A 15,685-nucleotide genomic window follows, 5' to 3' on the forward strand; every position below is an offset into this window, starting at 1 on the left:
TTTCTCTCTCTTCCGACAGCTTTCAGTGTTCCGCTATCGGCGCCACGTGTCTCTTTTTTCCTGCATAAAAATAGAATTTAATATATATATATATATATATATTAGCCTTTAGTTCTTTTTTCTTCTTCTTACAAATTGAATAAATTAATTGAGCCGAAAATCCTAGTAAAACTTAGATAAAATTAAAAGCAAAAGAACCCTTGTTTTTGGAGTTTCTTTCTCGAACTATAAAAATAACACCCAAGTTGCTGCCGTGAAAAAATGAGATTTGACTTTCCTTGTACTAAATTAGTAATGGAAGTGTAAAAACCAGCAAACTGAAGAGGAAAAATGCTTTGTAGCCGTGAGATTTTCAATTTTTTAGTGAGGAAAGATGTGAGGAAGATACTGAAGCGGAAGGACAGCGATGCTGGCGAAAGAGGTAAAATCCGTTCCACTCTTTTCTCATTTTCTGTCTTTTATTTTTTTTTTTTTTGGGTTGGGGTGGTCAGTTCCTCAAACATTTGCTTGCTATTGCATTATCCTACCTTTTTTTATTTTATTTTTTGGAAATTAAAATTTAGGATTTGTCTCGAGAAATAATATCAAATACTATTCTTTATTTGAATTTGTTAGTAAGTTCAACTCTATTGTTCTTTTTATTTTTCTGTTTCTTTTGAAAATAATGGTGGTATTATTGCTTGATTAATTAATTCTACGAGGGGAAGGGATAATCGGTAGTGTATCTTAATCAACCGGGATTGAATTTGTAATGGATAATTGGAAATTTCTTTGATAACAAAAGTACATGCCCTTTGCTGGAGTTTTGGAGGAAGAGTTCTTTTAGGTTATACTAAAACTATTACTTGCCAGACTCAATGCGTGGCATTATATGTGCGTTTTTGAATAATTGAGACAGAAAAGGGGTTTTTTTATCTAATAATTGTAGTAGGAGCATCCTTATCTTATTTCTTTTGATTAGCTTGAACCATTTAGCCATTCACTCTTAGATAAGTATTTTTATCTGTTTCAAGTGTAATGCGTGGAGATGGCGATTTTTCAATAATTTCTTTATATACAAGAGTAAGTCTAAATCAAGGTATTTTTAGCTGTCTGAACTTGATGGTACACACCAAATGCATCTCATCAGGACTGGCTGATTCTGATACAATTCTTCTGTAACATTTTTCTCATTCAAGAATGCATAATCTTTAAACACAGCTGTCGTGGTTTTTTTTTTTTATAGTGCAATGTTGCTTTCCATCTGCCTTTTAGGTTGTCTGATAATTTTTTTATTATACTCTATCCTTAACTACTGCAATAGTTACAATCTATTGACATCTATTTACTTTGTCTGAAAACTATTGGAACCATTTAGTAATCCGCCTACAGTACACTTTATCCCTTACCTTCCACCAAATATTTTTGCCTATTCCTGTTATGTGTAGCGTAGCTGTTGAGGTTTTGTTCAGACAGTGTTTAATTGATCTTGTTATTCTATCTCTCTGGAATAAAATGTTTAACTATTGGAACCTGTATAAACTATTTAATATATTGATAAATATTATTCCCTCCAATGTGTTTCTCCTCATTTTCTTTGTTTCTTGTCTCATAAATTCAGGAAAAGCCCTGGAGGAGTTGCATGCTTCCCTCTTTAACAAATTCCGCTCATCTGAAAGTTCAAAGTATCAACAGCAGCGAATTAGTGGCCCTGTTGCTGCTCTTACGTTCAACTTTATAGTTGCTGTTGGTATTATTTTCATGAACAAATGGGTTTGTATGCCAAATTTTCCCCGTATATGAAGCAACTACTTGTCGCGATCTTGGTTTTAGATGTAGCAGAATTATCCTATATGATTGGTTGACTCTTTCTGTGTTTTCAGGTACTTAAAAATGTAGGATTCCAGTTTCCAGTATTTCTGACTTTTATTCACTATGCTGTCAGCTGGGCATTGATGGCCATTTTGAAGTCTTTTTATCTCCTCCCAGCATCTCCACCCTCAAAATCAACCCCTTTGTCTTTGTTTATTCTTGGTATTGTTATGTCTTTATCTACTGGTCTTGCTAATGTCAGCTTGAAATACAACAGGTTAGATATGTTATTTCTCTTTAAATAATAACTAACCAAAGTCTCTTGGAGGACCCTTTGACTTATTTGTTAATTAATTTATTTTTCCAGCGTTGGATTTTATCAGATGGCTAAGATTGCTGTCACACCATCTATTGTCCTTGCAGAGTTTATATGGTATAAGAAGACAGTCACTTTCTCCAAGGTAACTTGTTCATCTCTCTCATCTGTGAACTTGGAAATGATGCTATCACTTTTACCAGCCTCAGTTATGGTGATCGGAAATCGGAAAACAAATGAGAGGTTTTTTGTATGGAGCTTATATAAATATTTAGATCTTTCTCCAGATGGAGAGATAGATTATAATGCATCAACATGACATGCAGACTAGCAATGCAATGAATTCAGGCTTGAAAGAGGAAGTGGTCATGTTCAGAGACACTTTTCGAATGACTTCAACCATAGATGTTTCACTTGTTGTTTCATGCAAGAATCAATCAAATAATTTAAACAACCTCTAAAATAGTAATCTCTTTTTTATATTTTCTTCCTGCATCTTTGGACCCATGTGACTCTCATAAATTTTTGAGTGTTACTGTCCTGTCTAAAATTGTTGAATTTATCTCTGTACACAGTTGTCTCCGTTTTCTTGAAATTCTTCCTTTGAAATCTGTCAGGTGATTGCACTAACAGTTGTATCTATTGGTGTTGCAATCGCTACGGTTACGGATTTACAATTCAGCCTCTTTGGAGCTGGTGTAGCGTTGGCATGGATAATCCCTAGTGCTATCAATAAAATCCTTTGGTCCAACATGCAGCAACAAGAGAATTGGACGGCATTGTCGTATGTTGCAACCTCCTTTGAGCATACTTGTAATTTATTTGGGAGTTATGGATGGAAATGAATGCAAAGGATAAGCTTAGCCCAAGGAAATCAAGAGGATAGAAAGGATAATAAAAGCTCCGTGTTTGGATGTTTGAAGAGGAGAGAAAAATAACTAGTATTGCACATTTTGCTAGTCCACAGTCACAAAGAGAAACTTTTACAAGTTACTCTTTATAAGGAGTAAAATGGTCATGTCAATGAAAAATTCTTTAAGACCTATTTTCTGTCCTTATTCCACTAATTTATTGGGGAAAATAAAATGTGGCACAATGAAGGATGATTAATTCCTTTTCCTTCATTTCCCTAAGGTGACAATTTTTCAGTTTAATCACAAGGCTTTCAACTTGGAGGTCTTAGGTTCAAACTGCTACGCGTAGGGGTGGCCAGTGGGGTTTATGGGACCAGGGCTGGCTTGATCTTGTTGTGTGTCCTAAGGCCTAATATATTCTCCAAAAATGATTCGTTTTATCCATCCTCCTTTTCTTTTTTTCCTTCTTTATGGAAAATGGATTCATAGTTATCCCTGTGCTTTTCTTTTCCTTTTGATTCCTTCATCCAAACAAGTTGTTATTCTCCTTTATGTTGATTTTGTCACTAAAATGTGTCAAATTCACTGCTTGTTGAAGTTATGAATTTGTTGATTAGGTTAATGTGGAAAACAACGCCAATCACTTTGCTTTTTCTGGTTTCTATGATTCCTTTCCTTGATCCCCCTGGTGTGCTCGCCTTCCCTTGGAGCTTCAGCAATACATCAGCAATCCTTGTGTCAGCTTTTCTTGGCTTCTTGCTTCAGTGGTCAGGAGCTTTGGCACTTGGGTAAATGCGTCTTTCCATTTATTTTAATTGTTCAACTATGCTAGTTGTTGTTTTCAACTAACTGATCTGTCTTGCAATTGCTCTGGTTTGGTAAAATAAAAATTACTTTCTGTATGCTTTTCCTGCATGGTCAATATTGTGCAGCTCTACTTAAACTTATGCAGTGAAGATATTATAAGAAATGACTTGGGACTCGGTTTACATGTACTTTGCTTGCTCAAATTTCTGTCCTAAATATTTGAGTTAGCCTTCAAGAGAGTTCAAATCGAATCATTCTTCCTCTACCTTCTTGCCTTTCTCTAAGAATATCATGGATTGTACACCCCAACCCCCTTCCAATAAAAAAGGAGAATGTCGTGGATTGAGAGGTTCCAAACTTCTGCAATATCCTTCTTTTCCATACATTGGTTTCCTTTTATTTTATATTGCTGTGATTTAGGAACCATAAATTGTACTTTGAATTCCTCTAGTACATGAAAAGGGAAAAAGAAAGACAATAGACCTTTTGACCTGCAGCAGCTATTTCCTTCTTAGATTTGAAAGAAACCTAGTAACAGCCATTCCATTAGGAATAAAACTTGGAATAAAATAGCTATTCCCCTGAATCAAACAGGTTTTTGAAGACTTAAATCTTCTCAAAAAGGCCAAGGAAAATGAAGTGTAAAAATAATAATTCTATAGGAAAGGAGATGATTTTTTTTATTTTTTATTTTTTATCAATGGTTGGGATCTCATTTCTATCAGGTTCATGCGCATGAAATTTTAGACTTTGCACCATACAGGGTTTCATAATTCTCTAATCTCAGGATTCCAACTGGATTTTTCGGTGCATGTCATATGTTCTCATACATTTTTTTAGCTAGATTAGTTTTTGTGGCTAGAAATTATACATAAATAGAAAAGGAAAAAAATGGATAATTTGGACTTCTCTTATATGTTTTGATATTTCAGGATGGATAAAGGTTTCTAGACCGATAAAACGAAGGTTGTGAAGAGACTTAACCATTTTTTCGTAATAGTGATAATTAAATCCTGATGAAGATCATTGGTTGTTTGATTTTTATTATATCAACTTTCAGGGCTACATCCGCAATTTCCCATGTGGTTTTAGGACAATTCAAAACTTGTGTTCTGCTTCTTGGAAGTTGTTACATTTTTGGTTCAAATCCAGGCACAAGCAGTATTTGTGGAGCATTTATAGCTATTGGTGGCATGTCCTTTTTCACATATCTGAATTTACATGCTAAGATGCAACTGTGGCCTCTGAAGGTTTACTCCTCTTTGCCAAAGTCCAAGTTGGGCGAAGGCAATGGGGAGAGGTGCGATGGATTTGGTGCAGAAAGTGTCTAAAAAAAAAAGAGAATTATCTTATCTGCGGATACTATTTGACATGAGATGCTAAAAGTCTATTAAATTTTTTGGAACCGATCTAATGATTTCAATGTTCATAGTGTAGTTGCAGCTTTTGCCAGTAACCTCCCTTTAGCAGCGTTTGGTTAAGATGTAACAAGTGCTTTGTTATTATGTCTACTGTTCAAGCATTGTACGTATATATATCTGATTTGATTAAAATGGTTCTACGCTTGGAAACTTTCATGGGGAGAAAAAGCCAAAAAGGAAAGAGGGAGAGGAGAAAGAAATAATATGATATACCAATGGGTGAAAACAGAGCAAAGAAAGATGATGAAGATAGATGAATTCGGTTCATTCTTCTTTTGTTTTTTTTTTTCTTGTTTTTGTTTTTGAGAGTAGGATTTCAGTAAAGTTGAATTTTCATTACTGCTACTGGGTCATTCATTTTTTTTTTTTAATAATTAGAGTACTTTTCAAAATATCAAACCCTAATTAAAAATGAAAAGAAACTCCGGTAATCCTACGAGTTAAAGTATGATTATATATTAATTATACTACAACAATCATAATAATTAAAAATAACATTAATTAATTATTGCACACCATACCTAAACTTATTTTTTTAAAAAATGAATATATACTCAAATAAGAATAAAAAAAATGGTAAAGAAAGGGTATGGGAGTGGAAGCTCTATAATATATAGCTTGCTTACCATCTAAGACTTGCCAACCTAGTATTTGATGTACATTATTATTGCAACAAACAGTATCTTCTGTAGTCCTTAAATAATCATTATAAGCTCAAAGATTTGGACCTTTAATTAAAAGAATAAGATAACAAGTTGAGTAGGTACGTAAAAAAATGCAAACGAATCGATTTTACGTCCCACTGGATTGACCTTACATTTCGAAATAGAGACGATGACATCATGTGACCAAATTTTTAAGCATTATATATCAATCAACTAAAAAAGAAGAGGAAATTATAAAGATAATGAATTGTATATTTATGAAACTTTATTTACATTAATATTTTTTTACATTTACATCAAAATGATTAAATATAATTGTAACGAATTTAATTTTAATTTAAAAATAAAAAAAATGTATAACACCTATAGATGAATTTGTTAAGCAAATTAGATAATCTATGTCAGCGTCATGCACCAAGACCAAGTCTCGTAACATCTTACAAGAGCTCATCATCATCATTATATATGTATGTTATTGGCTGGAGTTTCTATTATTTATCTCTTAGAATAAGAGCTGTATTATTCTATGTATCTCTTGAAGTCTGAGAAGCAGGGATTGTTTGTGAAAATATACGTTACATGTCAAATACGAAAGGCGGTTCCATTCAAACAAAGTCCGCAGTGTCCGTGTAGACCGAAACCCCTTTGCAAAACCTTGTGCCCTCCATGCGGCCATTTTACCAACAAAAAAAGTTAGACTTCTGTTGGCGTGTTCAACTTTTTCTGTTGATTTCAGCTGTATGTCTCATAATCATATATGTCACATTATTCAAGAAAAAGAAAAACTAATAGACATAACAACCATATAGATGGAATAACATAAGATTTTTATCTTAATTATTTGCATGTCAAAGTGTTCTCTAATCTACATATTTATTCACTTCTTCTCCTCTGTTTGTCCAGAAGGAACTCACAAAATTAAAATATTAATCGTAGATGCGTCCAGTAGTTAAACCTGCACCGTCAAAGGTCACAAACTGCCCTTCCAGAAAATCGACGACAAGCTGTCCCGGTTTTAGCGCAATCCATTCATCCAGATTCAACTGGGGAGTCAGTTAAATGCATGTGGGACCCCTCACAGGCTGAAATTAATGCATGAACCAATGATCACATCATAATTGGTTTACAATACGAGGAGAGGAGGATTAATAAATTACTGCTAAAACAATAACATGAAAAAACATCCATAACAAAATTTCTGTCCAGATTGTAACAATCCCCCTGTCTATAAATACTCTTCTCTTCACATCTTTTCATTAATACCCTTTAATTACTTTTTTTGTTTCTGCTGTTGCCCTAAACCCCATCAAAAAACAGAAAACAATAAATATTTGTTCTACAAATTAAGGGAAAGTAAAAAGAAAATGTGTTTGGTAACTATTCTGTGTAATGAAGAAGAGAGAGAGTTGGGGAGACAGCAAGCGCCTGGGTGTTGTCCGCACTGTGGTGGCAAAGTGGAAGCTGTGGATGTGGAGAGGAGGTGGAGGTTCTGTTTCTTACCCATTTGTTTCAACATTAAGAGAAAATATTACTGCACCTTATGTTCCAGGCGTCTGGTCTTGTATTATTAGCTACTCCCCTTCTAGATTATTGCTAGCTAGGTGTTTTCTTATTTATTAAACATTAATTTTGAAATGTTGTTTAGAACTACTGTTACATGTTTTTTGCAAACTTTTGTGTTTTGAGGCCAATGTTAAAAAACTATCATATCAAAGCATTTGATTGGCAGCCATCGAAAGCTTTGATCCTCGTAATTGTAGATGCTCGATCTGCTACCCAATAGTAATCAATTCTTTTTCTTAGTTTAATTGTTTTTCTGCCATGATCAAGAGGCTTCAAAACTTTTCAAGGAGGAAGAGATAATAGATCGGAGATTTTATTTTCTTCTACTAAATAAATATATACATATATATAGTTTAAAAACAACATTAATTTTGTGGGTGTACTACTTCTCCATCTGTGAATCAGCAGCTTAAGTTGTTGATTACCCCTCTCCAAATCTGAAAAATAATTCAAAATTATATGGAAACATATTATATATTTTAATGGTATAATTCAAATTTATATGGAGTCATCATTGGATACATGCGACACGATCTATCATACTTTTTGTTTCCGAAAGGGAAATTGGAAAGAAAAAAAAAAAAAGGTATGATTTATGCATAAGTAATTTTTTGACTACTTCCTAATTAAAAGGATTCATTAACAAAATAACATTTTTACTTATAGGCAACATTAAAACGTAAGTTTCTTTGGTTTTATATGTTTCGGCAAAGGTTTGGCTAAGAAAGAAAACAGAAAAGAAATTATAGAAAAAAAAAAAAAAGAAAACAAATCATATGAAGATGACGAACACAAGCCGCTTATTTGTAGAGAATAGAGTACCAAAAAAAATAAAAAATTAAAACAGGCTTTAGTATAGTTTTCTTTGTAATTCCATTAATTTAAAAGTTGATTTGGGAAGTGGAAAGATATCATTAAAACTCGTTGAAGCCATTTCAAGAAAAGCTTCAACTTTTAGCTTTTGTAAAAGGCGAAATAGATACATAAGGTTTTCTTATCAGGGTCAACTAGTTTTTTGGTTATTATTATTATTATTATTATTATTATTTTAATTTTCTCTTTTGATCCCTAATATTATCGGTATTATCCAATGCTGGTCTAGAAATGGCAATGTTTAGTCTAGGCGTATGTACTTATCGCTCTTTGACTGATCAATGCTTTGATCCAAACTTATAATACATCATGACTTCGCACTGATAATGGCACAACAATTACTCTTTTTTTTTTAACTAAACAGATTATTATTAATAAAAATGAGTTACAAACCCATGCCCAAGTCACTAGCTCGCAAGTATGATTGACTCCTAATTTAGCGAGGGAATCGGTAAAATGATTGGCTTCCCTGTGAACATGAACAAAAGAAACTTCCTGTACACCAACATATAAATTGTACAACTTGTTTAAGATGTCACTGTATTTTCACGGGCTAGCTGTCACAAATTTTGTTTTACCAAGAGATAATCATTTTGAAGTCGCTTTCAATAACGATCTCAGTAAGAGATTAAGATTGGCTTAGACCACAATGGAAAGCGCCTCAAGAACAGCCAATATATAGTTCAGCCAAGAGGACAGTAAATACTTGCCTTGGTACTTGACAGGCTTTTTCATGGCTTTACAACCGAAGATCATAGCTTGTGGAAAATCTTGAGCAACATTTTTTATGATTTTTTGTTGATAATTTAAAATGTAATGCATTTTATATTGGAAACAAAATTTTAATTATTAATGAATAAAATTAATTTTTATATTAATTTTGTTCATATTTTAAATAATTATATTTAAATAAAAATAATTATTATATGTTAAATAGTTATAATTATTTGATAATAAATTGTTATAATTATTTGAATATAAATAGATCATTATTCATAAAAGTTATGATTATATAAAATATCAAAATCATTTGAATAAAAATTTATATATGTTTATTTATTATAAATATATTTTTTAATATAATTATTTTTATTTTTTTTACTGGAGAATTTGAAATTTGTTATATCCTAAAAATATAATTATCTTCAAAAAATATTTTTTACATCTCAAAATCAAAATTTATTTCTATTATTTTTATTCTCTTAATTATTTTTTCTAACAGGTTTTTGACAGGCCCCGCTCAGCTGATAGCTTTGTTGCAACCTCCATTGTTATCGGTCTCCGTGGCGTCCTTTTGCAAGTCGCAATTGTTCAAGTATATATACCAAACATTTTCTCAATCATTTCATTATTAATTTTTCTAACATGAACTCATTCTAGTTAGGGATTTGAACCGTTGCTGTTGGATTTCTTAAAATTACAGATAGGAAATGGTAAATCATTCATTTTGACTTTCTTTTTCTGATCTGCAGGCTGCTCTTCCCCAAGGAATAATTCCATTAATTTGTTAATTCACACATACTTTGCACTGCGTGGTTTCCTTAATTGTTATATAAACTCAATTAAAAGGTCTGCTTACTGATTAATTGCGGTCATGATTTTATAGTTTTGTGAAACGGATCTAGGCTCCATAAAATAATATTGTAGGATATTGCCTAGCTATATATATATATATATATATATATATATATATATATATATATATATATATATATATATAAACAACTCATTGTCATAATTGTCTTTATTTTGGTGATCTAATCGTAATACTTTTTTTTGTTGTTGTTGGGAGTATCTACAGATAGTTGTGACCAGGCATTATTTTTATTGTAGGAAATTGATTGTCAACTTATATATTTTTCCTAGGGTTTTCATAGGGAAGTTGTCCATATATAGTTTTTGCATTGATCACGGGGTGTGAGAGTAGAGACCTCTCAGTTATTACAAAGGTGATAACCAGGCAACAGAACCTGGTAATAAGAGAAACAGTATCTTATCATATATAGAAAAACATAATCTGGTATAGATCCCATTAGTTCTAACATTTATCATAAGAATTAATGCTGAAACTAATGTGGGTTGGTAGAAAATTTTTTTCCAGCGTTATTTTCGGCATGCTGATTGTTACTATGCTCTACTATGCGCTACTTGGACTCTAATTTCTCGGGAAGCAAAAAATTCTTACCAATAGAGAGAGAGAGAGAGAGAGAAGTGAAGAGCATAGTGTGTGTTAATATCGTCGTTAGAATGGGATGAAGTTGGGTGCATGATAGCCTGTGATTTGTGTTTCCCACCCGGCACAATCGGGCGGTAGCTAATTTCATTATCATTTAAATGAATGACCAATAAATAATAAAATAAATCCCAGCTGGATTTGTTCATAATGAGACTCGGCCAAAAAAGAAAAAAGAAAAAAGAGTGAATAATGAGAAGTGAGAGCGAGATTGGCGGGCAGCCGAAGAGAAACAGAAGGAAGAGAAAGGGGTTGACTTTACCAAGAGGGAGACGTGGCCACAAAACCCCCTAACCATACGGCTCTTTGTACTTTTTCATTGTTTCTCTTTCTTTTTCAGTCTTTGGACAAACCTCTTCTCTTCTTGCACTATTCTTTCTTTCTTTCTACCTCACCGCTAGCTCCTCCGTACGTCCTCGTACTTCTCCTTTTATAACCTACAACAAAACAAACAACGCAATATTTACTTTTTCTTTCCTCTTGTTGTTTCTTTTCTTCTTTTTTTTTACCTCTGATCATTAATTTGGGTGATTTTCTTACACTTTTGGGATTGGGGGTAGTGTTGTTAATTAAAATGATGTATGAACAGCAGCAGCAGCAGCGGCAAGTGAGAATGGATTTGAGCAAGAAGGGAGATGGTTGGAGAAGATGCAAGGAAGAAGAGAGGCTGGAGATTGTGGACTTGAGTGGGATGTCATTGGATTCTCTTCCAAATCCTTCTCTAAATTTGGCTACTATTTGCAAGTTAGACCTTTCCAACAATAATCTTCAGGTATCTATTCTATCATCTCTTCTCAATTGTTTTTTTCTTTTAATTACATACATGATCAAATACAAAACTGCAGTTTCCGTTTCCGATGCTTATGAATAACTATAAATAAATATATATAATCCTCAATTCATAAGCTAAATACAATCTCCCTTGCTTTTCCTCTCATCACGCAAGACACATAGAAAGGTGGAGGAAAAGTGAATGAAATGATAGTTATAACAGAGAATGACCTTTTTCCTTTTAACTTCTCTATCTATTACCTTTTTAATGCGTTTATATATAATCACCGTTCATAATAAGTTGAGACATAATGGCTCGTTTTCACTTCTGCCGTCCATAGATATATAAATAAACAGTGCCTCTCTTTGCTTTTATTTTTTAAAATTATAAGTATATATGTATTTACATTAAAATTAAAAACCTAATTTATCTCTTTAATCAAGGTCAAATAATTTATCTTGCTGTTTTCCCCTTTTCTTATGAACAAAGAATTTTACTGCGCAAATACAAAATAGTCGAGACTTCCTTTTGTGATTATATTGGAACATATATATATATGTACAAAACCATAATTAAACTGGGACTTATAATAATAATAATATTCATATATATCCTCCGAAATTGATTGTGGATTTATGCATATTTATTTATTTATTTAATATAATTGTAAAGGTCTTGTTTAGAATCTTCAACGGGTGTACAAAAATGCTCCATCTCTGATATTGAATTTAATACTACTAATTTGAAATTTAAAAGAAACATAAAATGCCAACGTAAGGCTTTCAGTTGTACCAATTCTTTTAATTAATTAAATTTGACAGAGTATACCAGAGTCCCTGACAGCAAGATTATTGAATGTGGTGACGCTGGATGTGCACTCCAATCAGCTTAAGTCTCTCCCAAACTCCATTGGTTGTCTCTCTAAACTCAAGATTCTCAACGTTTCTGGCAACCTTCTTCAAACTCTCCCTAAAACTATTGAAAATTGCAGGTTTGTATTTTTTAAAATATTGCTACATATATAGTTTAATTTTCTTCTAGTCTATATTTTGAGGATTGTGAATACGAATGTTAAAGCTAGATGCAAATTAATGTTCTGCAAGCATTTAATGGCTGCAGGTCATTGGAAGAATTGAATGCTAACTTCAACAAGCTTACAATGCTGCCAGACACTATTGGATTTGATCTGATCAACCTGAAGAAACTCTCAGTCAACTCAAACAAGTTGATTTTCCTCCCTCAATCCATCACTCACCTGACTTCCTTGCGAGTTCTCGATGCACGGCTTAATTGCCTCAGGACTCTCCCTCAGGACTTGGAGAACCTAATCAACCTAGAGGTTCTCAACGTAAGCCAAAATTTCCAATACCTTGAAAACCTACCATATTCTATCGGCCTCCTGGTTTCCCTCGTGGAATTGGACGTTAGTTACAACAACATATCAAGTTTGCCTGACTCCATTGGATGCATGAAGAAGCTCCAGAAGCTTTGCGTGGAAGGGAACCCCTTGGTTTCACCACCGATGGAGGTATTTGAGCAGAGCTTGCATGCGGTTAAGGAGTACCTGAGTGAGAAAATGAATGCAGGGCACAAAAGCCCCCAAAAGAAGAAATCATGGGTGAGGAAGTTGGTGAAACATGGGACCTTCAATGGGCACATGATGAGAGGCGGAGCCCGCCGGGGGAGAGAGGGGTTTATCATGTCGGAATATAGGTCCATCGACAGTCTTGCTTCACCACGGTACATGGGGATGTTTTCACCGCGCCGACTCTTCTCGCCCCGTACTTACTTTACCAGATGAAGAACAAAACTCCCTACTTACTTAATATAATTTCTACTGTTTGAATTTGAAAATATATATGTCTGCTGCTTGATCAGTGGTACATATTCATTAATTGCAGACTTAATTTATACTGTTTGAAAACTCCCTACATATTTGTTTAGAGTGGTCTGTTTTTGGACTGACTGTAGATAAAATGTTGGACAACTTTTGTTAAAACGCTCAGCTTTTCATGTTTTCATTCTATTAAAAAATTCTGTTCCTTGTTACTTGCTTTTGTTAAATTAATTAATATAGGTAAATAAATTACTAATAACAATATTCTTTTAACTATATTAAGTTTTATTTTATGTTTTGGTTTTTACTCAACCACGTGTATATGAAATTAATTTTTTAAGTCGTTTAAGTTAACCTTATTTATTTAAACATACAAAGCCAAAAAGAAAAAACTTTCTTACATTGTGTGTGTGTCTATATATATATATATAGAGAGAGAGAGAGAGAGAGATGACACTCCTAAATCTTAATTAGATAATCTTATACTATTTCATTTCAAAATTTGAAATATATAGTTGATCCTAAAAGCTTACAAAAGACTAATGTTCTAATCACAAGTAACTTGTATAAAATGGAACTTAAACCCTACACGCCAACCATCATGAAGACAGAAAGTTCTGAAGCTGGTAATTAACACAATTTGTTGTCCAAGAGAAAACCAGGTTTCATTCATCCACCTTTATTATTAAACATCACACTCAGAAACTCACAGGAACTTCCTTTATGGCCTACCTGCATCTTCATCCTGCATATGCTGTTGCCACCATTAGCAAATCAAAAGAAGATTATGAATCTACATTTTTACATGGCCCACAACACAAGTGCGTTCTTCTAAAGTTAATTTCCAATATTGCCAACAGATTTGAATATGTGATCGTAGAAATCTTAATTATAGCAAATAAGACTTCAAATTTGGCCTAGTTCTTCTTATCCTTTCCTACCCTTGTCTAAACGTACCAAATATATAATAATAATAATAAACAAGAGAGAGAAATCTTATGGAAGCAACATTGCATTTTAGAGCATAATATAACAGAAAACAAATATAACAAGAATTTAGCAATAAAACAAAAAAAAAAAAAAAGTAATTGAACTTGTTCCATGTGCAGAAAATATCTTCGGGGAATACCACAAGCAATGAAATGCAATTTGAGGAATAATAGAAAGGACACTTGTAGGTTCGGCATTTCTCAAAGCCAAATCTCCAATGTGTTCATAAAACCAATCGAGAATGTTAAGCAGATAAAAACTGAGGTAATTATAGACATGGAACCAAGTAACTTAAACTGGGGAAGAGCTACATTGGATGGACTCAAAATCCCGTGTTGAACACAGATGTCATGTTTGTGGTTCTAAAAGTGTCCAAGAAGTTTTGCACAAGGAATATTGTTAGGGAAAAATGAAGAGTTTGTTTAACACGGGAAGAGTAGACGAGCAGGAAGTTGACAGGAATTGGGGGTAAAAAATCTGATCAGGCCAAAACCCTAGACTGTTCTTGAGGCACCTCCACTTCCATGAAAGGGACCAAGTTAATCAGTTGTGACAAATCAAGAAGAAAATACAAGTTTACTAATCCTACATACAAAATGTTGAACCATCCTTATTTGCGATAATTGACACTTAATCAAGACACATAACATCAACATCACATAAAACTTCAATTGGTGAAAATATGAGTTTTAGGAACCATACTCTTTTTCCCATCAAGTAACTTATGTAGGTACTCAATACTTATTGTTCATATATTCATCAAAAACTAAATACAACAATAATTTACTAATTTCATAAATACTTTTTACCTTTTTCTTTTGAATTGAATAATATAAATTGACACGTTATTTCTTCACTGTGAACAAGACCTATCTACCATTAATTTTTTTTATTCAGGTACTTACATAGGCTGCCTAGAAAGCATATGGTAAATGATCATAAAAGCCCACTCCATAGAAACTCGCATGAGACCTTGACATGACTCAGAATGTGCTCATCACTTTAGCATGCTTGGAAGTTGAGAGATAAAAGTGACTAAAGTGAGCAGATGGAAAAGTGAGAAGAGTAGACTAAAAAAGATCTTTTTCCTTGTTCGGGGATGGAGTAGAGAGTATTGAAAACTAAACTATGCAACCAGTAAGTTAAAAAAAAAAAAAAAAAAACTGAGATATAATATTTAAATTCACCATACTATTTAGGCTGATGGATTGAATTTATCACTAATCTTATTATACTTTTTAATTTGATCTAAAAATAATAAAATAATAAAATATTTTATCTTTTATTTCCTCAATATTTTTTATTGTTGTCTTTTAACTAATCATGACTCGATAACTTCTATTAAATTCAATCAAGTTTGAGGAAAAAAAAAAAGGATTGAACTTGATTTGATAGTATATAACTTAACTCAACAAATTTTACATTCAAACGTGTAATTGAATTAAGCCAAGTGATTGAGTTTGACACGATTCAAAAATTTAAAGCTTGTAACTTAATTAAGTTGGACGTCATTCAAACTCAACTTGAAAGGTTTTATAAAATTATCCATATAAACATTAAATA

The 15,685-nt window shown here is 32.8% G+C and overlaps 3 protein-coding genes across 3 annotated transcripts; all 3 read left to right on the forward strand.

Annotated features, from left to right (window-relative positions):
- The first annotated feature begins 128 nt into the window (after positions 1-128).
- On the forward strand, positions 129-5,321 carry LOC111303481 (nucleotide-sugar uncharacterized transporter 1). Its single transcript, XM_022899780.2, has 7 exons — positions 129-421; positions 1,601-1,752; positions 1,863-2,068; positions 2,159-2,252; positions 2,725-2,891; positions 3,579-3,749; positions 4,829-5,321. The coding sequence occupies exons 1-7, from the start codon at positions 331-333 to the stop codon at positions 5,097-5,099; spliced, it is 1,152 nt and encodes a 383-aa protein (XP_022755515.1). The 5' UTR covers positions 129-330; the 3' UTR covers positions 5,100-5,321.
- A 1,655-nt stretch (positions 5,322-6,976) lies between these two features.
- On the forward strand, positions 6,977-7,608 carry LOC111304282 (uncharacterized). Its single transcript, XM_022900827.2, has one exon. It carries the CDS (start codon positions 7,219-7,221, stop codon positions 7,423-7,425), a length of 207 nt encoding a protein of 68 aa, XP_022756562.1. The 5' UTR covers positions 6,977-7,218; the 3' UTR covers positions 7,426-7,608.
- Positions 7,609-10,488: 2,880 nt separating this feature from the next.
- On the forward strand, positions 10,489-13,336 carry LOC111304283 (plant intracellular Ras-group-related LRR protein 6-like). The gene is made up of 3 exons (XM_022900828.2): positions 10,489-11,295; positions 12,117-12,286; positions 12,415-13,336. The coding sequence occupies exons 1-3, from the start codon at positions 11,098-11,100 to the stop codon at positions 13,094-13,096; spliced, it is 1,050 nt and encodes a 349-aa protein (XP_022756563.1). The 5' UTR covers positions 10,489-11,097; the 3' UTR covers positions 13,097-13,336.
- Positions 13,337-15,685: the final 2,349 nt, after the last annotated feature.

Source organism: Durio zibethinus, chromosome 13 (assembly GCF_047325235.1).
Source record: "Durio zibethinus cultivar Kanyao isolate XHJ-2024 chromosome 13, ASM4732523v1, whole genome shotgun sequence".
In the NCBI taxonomy this organism is placed as follows: Eukaryota; Viridiplantae; Streptophyta; class Magnoliopsida; order Malvales; family Malvaceae; genus Durio; species Durio zibethinus.